Genomic DNA, 6,290 nt, shown 5'->3' on the forward strand with positions numbered 1-6,290 from the left:
AGCGAGGTGAAAGCTGGAGTAGAGCTGACGTGGCGAGGCTATAGTGGGATCATGCATTGGCACCAGCCTAAGTTGCAACTAGGATTGCAACTGTACAATTTTTTTAGGTTGCAACTGAGATTTGCAACCGTGTATTCATCAGCAAGGCCAAATCGAAAAACAGGAAAAAAAAAAAAAACTATGCGAAGCAACCCTAGATTCGCCATCCAAGCCCTAATTCCCAAATTCATCGTCAGCGCCACGCCCGTTGGACTCAACCCATCGCCGGCTCTGCGCCGCTCCCCTCTCCGCTTACTGCCGCCGCCCACCGCACTGCGCCACCTCTCTCTCTCTGCGAAGCACGCCCCGACGCCTCAGCTCCCGAAGGTATTCTTCTCTCATAGGCTTCCCCCCTTATCCGCTGTAGAGGACTTGCTGGGAGTGAGTCCGTTGTCGGGTTAATTTATTTTGTGTTGACGAACCCTAACTTGTTCTGAGCATATTATCCTGGCTCTTTTCTGTGCTATATGTGCTATCTTATCCGTACCTTTCTTTGTAGAATGAACACTCTAATTCATCCAATTTGTTTAGGATTTGTCTCCGCGTGGTAGACTACTAACAGCACTCGATTTCCAATTTTGCGAGGTTCATTTGAAACCCCATGCCCAACGTTAGGTTCACCCCTCCAGGTTGGTGTTTCAGCGTAGTTCTTGAGGGCACACGCGATGCGATGCTTGTGATGCTGGCCCTGTGTGTGTGTGCCATTTCGATGCTAAGATAGCTTCCATTTCTATGGTGTATTAGCATGATTTTGCATAGGTTGGGGGTGGATTGGATTTTGTAGAGATGAATTTTGCCACTTTACCTAGTTTTTCTCACGCGTGAAGTGGGCCTTTCTCTCGACCACCGACCAATGGTACCTCTTTTCATCTCCTCTGCTGCTACATTGTTGCTCAGTCCGCGTCAGCCAGGCTCATGTGCACATCTTCTCCTACTCCTGGAATCTCAACCGTGTCCAGAAGCAACTGATGGTGATGAATTAAGCAATTCACCAAAAAATATTGGTGATGAAGGGGTACATGAGAAAACAAGGAAAATTTCTCCTCCTACACTCGACAAGAACATCGAAGGTGTGACCGGCTTCTCCACCTCCAGTTCTTGTGGTGGCCTGCACTGCGCTGGACCTGACTAGTCAATCTATGGAAGGTGAATCTAGTACCACAATAGTCAACGCCTCTAGCTTCGCTGGACGACAGTGTTCACCTCCAGTGCAGCTTACATTGCATATCACCGGATAATGAAACGGAACTACAACGCCTTAATAAACAATTATTTGGTGCAAATAGGTAAACCACAACAATGTTACATTTCTAGTTGCATTATGGTGGAGCATCCAGAGTGTACCCGTACCAACTCAGATTGTATCATCTCTGACCACATTTCAGGTTTTTGATAGCCTATTTCTAGTTCCTTAACTGTAGAGGAACCATAGTAGTCTGTTGATTATGTTCTTCTATTCAATTGTTTGTACTCATGATTGCCACGCTTATTACTTTTGAGCATGACATTGTTAGATGGATCTCAAGGACAGCCTCTCCAAATTTAAGCAGCAGCAGGAGAGGTGCCAGTCATCTTTGGCCAGCATCGCCGCAAGCCATGCTTCGACCACAAAACCGAAGCACAGGGCCCCGCCGATTAATGCTCCATCTGCTCCAGCAAGGCCTGCACATCCTGTTAAATTTTCGAACGATACAGAAAGGCTACAACACATTCATTCGATTAGGAAATCTCCTGCCGGGGCACAGATCAAGCTTGTCATTGAACTGCTTTACAAGGTACTTCTGGCTAAGCTACAACCTTATTTTCTTCTTTACTTTCCTTACTAGCGTAAGATGTCAAATGTCATCCCCTGCTGAGGTGTTTCAGTTTTTCCATTGATCCTGCAAATGACCATGTTAATACATTTTTAAAAAGCAGTATTCTGCTAATTGAGTTTAACTCTTCATGTGGGATTAATTATTATCATACAAGGGTTTCAACTGCTAGCTCAAGGGTTATTTAGAGTTTAGGCTGATAATTGGTTTCACCTTCCTGGCGACTAAAGTTGGACTATATATACTTTTGACTGGATGTGTTCTGTTGGTACATATGAGAACTTGAAAGCTCAAACCAACAACAGAAATAAGAACACCCTTATTACAATTATCTACTCTGGTTATCATTTGTATATATTAGTATTCTCTGTCTTACTGGTAGAAGTTACAAATGTCTTTGCCAAGAGCGTTAACTTCTTTATATTGCACTGCTGTATCTCACTCATGTAATTGATATTTACTGCAGACAAGACAAGCGTTTACTGCAGAGCAAATAAATGATGCAACTTATGTTGATATCAGTGGTAATAAGGCTGTCTTTGACAGTCTGAGGAATAACCTCAAAGTACACTATGATGGGAGCCGTTTTTCGTACAAGGTGATTAGTCCTTGACATTTATGTTTTCAACACCTAGCTTGAATCCTTTTAGCGCTTCATGTTTCATGTCTAATAAATTTGTAATTGATGACGAAGATACCTTTAATTATGAGAACTGAACATTTTAACATCAGAAATGTGTTATCTCCATAGGCTTCTTTGGCTCTTTGAAGTTAAATCAGTTTGAAGATCTCTCTGTTAGTTGGCTGTTTGCATTTGTGCAGTCCAAGCATGATTTGAAGGGGAAAGATCAACTACTTGATTTGGTAAGGGGTCACCGAGAGGGTCTTGCTATTGTGGAAGTGAAGGATGCATACCCAACTGTACTAGAAGATTTGCAGGTCATCCTAATTCTCCTGAACTGATACTTTGAAGTTCTTAGATCCCATTTTCTACTTAAATTTTCTGCATGATACCCAAATAGTGAAATATTTGAATTAATCAGCCATGTGCTCTAAAGCTTGCCATATTTCCAGGCTACATGGATATTTGTTGTTTCACCCAATGGTGCTTAATACTTCTCATTTTAACCCTGGACTTCAGAGTAACATACTGAGCACATTTAGTGGCCACCCATACCTAGATTGATATACTCCCTCCGATTCATATTAATTGACTTCAATATGGATGTAGCTAGAACTAAAATGTGTCTAGATACATCCATATTAGAGTCAATTAATATGAGCCGGAGGGAATACTAGAGTATGATTTATTCATCTAAGTAGATAAGTCTATAATAAAGAAAATAAAGAAGCACTTCTTTCTAGAAACATAAATTATGATCCTTCTAGACAAGAAGTTATGAGCGTCATCATAGATACATCATAAGAATATTCACTTATTCACTTAGGTTGGAAGTTTCCAAGAAGTTCTGTAAAAGTGGGCACAAGTCAGTTCTGCAAATTCTATAACAACAAAAGGTGTCGACGAATATCAGTAGTTCCACATGAGTTTCTTTTGATCTGGTTGCTAATGTATTGTTCAACTCAAGGTATTGTACCATTTTAGTGAGTTCAGTTGCCCTTAATTTTTGTTAAAGCGGTGCAGTACCCAATGAAATACTAAAACCATGTCTGCATGTATTTCTATACTTATATGCTTTTTAATTGGGTAATCTTGATTGACGTGATTTGTATTCACATGTGTTATACTTTGTGTATTTATTTATAATCTTGCATATTGATGGACTGTAGGCTTTGAAGGCAGCAGGGGAAGTTTGGCTGTTGTCAAACATGGATTCACAGGAGGACGTGGTTTACCCTAATGATCCGAAAGCAAAAATCAAGATTGATGATGACCTGAAGGAGCTGTTTCGGGGGATTGAGTTGCCGCATGACATGGTTGATATTGAAAAGGAGCTCCAGAAGAACGGCATGAAGCCGATGACCGACACCACCAAACGGCGAGCAGCAGCCCAGATCCACGGTGTGAAACCCAAGGCTAAGCCTAAGAAGAAGCAACGTGGGATGACTAAACGGACCAAGCTCACGAACGCCCATCTGCCGGAGCTGTTCCAGCATCTCTAAGCCTTCATAGTGCTATGACCGGCAAACATTTCATCCTACCTAGCTACCATTGTAATTTTATGTACACCTGCAACCATAGTATGAGCTCTGAGACCGTCATCTGAGATGTCCCAATGTATGTACCATAACTTCTCTCGAAACTCTGTTGCTGTAATATACCCGTTGTAACCAGTTGTTTCGTTCCAGTAGGATTTGAGAGGTGTACTAGTTAGTGATCAGACCAATGACTTTTGAGTAACTAAAAGGATGGACCAATTGAAAAGTTAAAGCCTTTATTATCTGACATATGGTAGCTTCTACTCTTTGCAACTTGCATAAACCTGTTACCTTGATACCCGCCACTTTGTGGGGTGGAAAACGCATACATCAAAGAAACATACTACTCATGATTTTGCAACCAAATTACCAACTGAAAATCTTAGTTACAACTAAGAATTTTGAATTGCAAGTTAGTTGTAACTTAGTATGATAATAATGCAATAAAATAAAGTCGCATGCAGCAATTGATGCAGAGCTGGAGTTTCCCCCATTTCAAAAGGAAAACAAAAATGGTTCACACAATAAAATTACGGGATCACATCATTTGACTGATAAATAATTTAGTTCTCAATCCACTTAGAATTAGTCACAAATTAGTTTTATACCATCTCATGTTTATGACAACGAAACATGAACATAATCATGGACCAATGTGCATGTCGTTCGACGTCGGAACATAATCATGGACCAATGTGTATGCATAGGTGTTTGCAGGATTAAAGTTTAAACGTTTCATAATTCTTGTCATGTTTTTCTTTTGAACTAAACCACAGTAAGAATTATGGGACGGACAAGGAGAGTGAATGAAAAAAACACGAGCACTCATGTTTCCCAAACACTAGCGCCGCCGGCCACCTTCCTCCCCTCCCTCTCCCCCTGTAACCACCCCTTGACCGGTGAATGATTCAGGGCGTGATGCCTTGCTGGGATTGGATTTGAACAGAAGAGATAGCTCTTCCCTCCCCCCTGCTTCGCTCACCCCCAGATCTTGGGCCGTTCGGTCCCTCCCCGCTCCTCTCCAGCGAAGGCCCGCGATGAGTTGGGTGCGGATCCCTCCGATGTAAAGCAGTACCATAGGAATAGTCTAGCTTTAGATCTTGGCTGGATGCCACTAGTGGGCTTAATGCGTGTTGCTTCGAGCGGAGCTCCAGATCATGGAGGCTAGATCTGGGGCTGATTAGGGTTCTTCCAATGGGGTTTCATGCTCCACTAGTCGGAGCTGGGAGCAAAGGGGAGGGCCACTGTCTTTGTTAATAAGGTCGTGGGTTGGTGCCATCTTGGGAAGCAGAGCTTCTGGCGCTCGGAAGTTGTCTCCAGCCAGCCTCGGTGGCGAGGGGAGGAAGCGGACCGGCGTGCTAGTCTCTGCAACTAGAAGATGGCGGAGATGGTTGTTGATGCAGCTTGGAGAGTACCACATGGTGGCCATGTCCGCCGCCGTGATTTGTGACCGAATCAGCGGTCTCCAGAAGCATGCGCGATGTTTCTTCAACCTCCATGATGGAAGCCCCTTCTGGAGATTCTCGTCGATGCTCCATGCCATCTCACCACCAAGTGGTTCGTTCCCGGTGGCCGGTGATGGAGTCCCGTTTCCGGTGGAGAGGATCAAGGACTCGATTGCATTTTTGGTTTTTGTTATAGGGTCCTTTGTGCAATTTCCAAAGTTGTGTTGTATTTCTATTTATCTGTAAGGCCCTTGGTGTAAAATTGTACCCACGGAAGATGAATTGATGCAGCTTTCGGGGCCTTCTGGAGCCCTCTTCCTGTTAAAAAAAAGATTTGAACATAAGATACAAGGAACGATTCAGACGCCAGTGGAGAGCGAGAGAATAGAAGAAAGGTAGGAGACTGAATTCAGTTTCTAACCATTTCTTTTCTGCCCATTACATTTTTTCTTCCCCTTCTTATGCTCCACTCAACGATTACATGTGGACCCTAGGTCACACATTGTGGTGACCCCGCATACCACTGCATGTTGTAGTATGCCAGTCGTTGATATAACATTCACGAAGTACCATTCCGCAAATATTACATCCCTCAGAGTAGTACAACAAAACATAGCAGGGTCCATAACTCATTCACATATTATTACAATCATCATACACAAGAAATATTACATCCCTCAGAGTAGTACAACAAAACATAGCAGTGTCCATAACTCATTCACATATTATTACAATCATCATACACAAGTCGTCCTCGTGAGCTCCCCTTCGGGGGTTCGAGAGGATAACTCCGGGTTCGAGGCGAACCTAACTTAACTTACAATACCGTTGT

General features: G+C 42.9%; 1 protein-coding gene across 1 annotated transcript; it reads left to right on the forward strand.

The window, feature by feature from the left end:
• The first annotated feature begins 240 nt into the window (after positions 1 to 240).
• LOC124681868 lies at positions 241 to 4,262 on the forward strand. Its single transcript, XM_047216648.1, has 5 exons — positions 241 to 366; positions 1,554 to 1,814; positions 2,320 to 2,451; positions 2,676 to 2,792; positions 3,645 to 4,262. Exons 2-5 carry the CDS (start codon positions 1,554 to 1,556, stop codon positions 3,975 to 3,977), a joined length of 843 nt encoding a protein of 280 aa, XP_047072604.1. The 5' UTR covers positions 241 to 366; the 3' UTR covers positions 3,978 to 4,262.
• Positions 4,263 to 6,290: the final 2,028 nt, after the last annotated feature.

The sequence above is a fragment of the Lolium rigidum genome, unplaced genomic scaffold, assembly GCF_022539505.1.
Source record: "Lolium rigidum isolate FL_2022 unplaced genomic scaffold, APGP_CSIRO_Lrig_0.1 contig_5788_1, whole genome shotgun sequence".
In the NCBI taxonomy this organism is placed as follows: Eukaryota; Viridiplantae; Streptophyta; class Magnoliopsida; order Poales; family Poaceae; genus Lolium; species Lolium rigidum.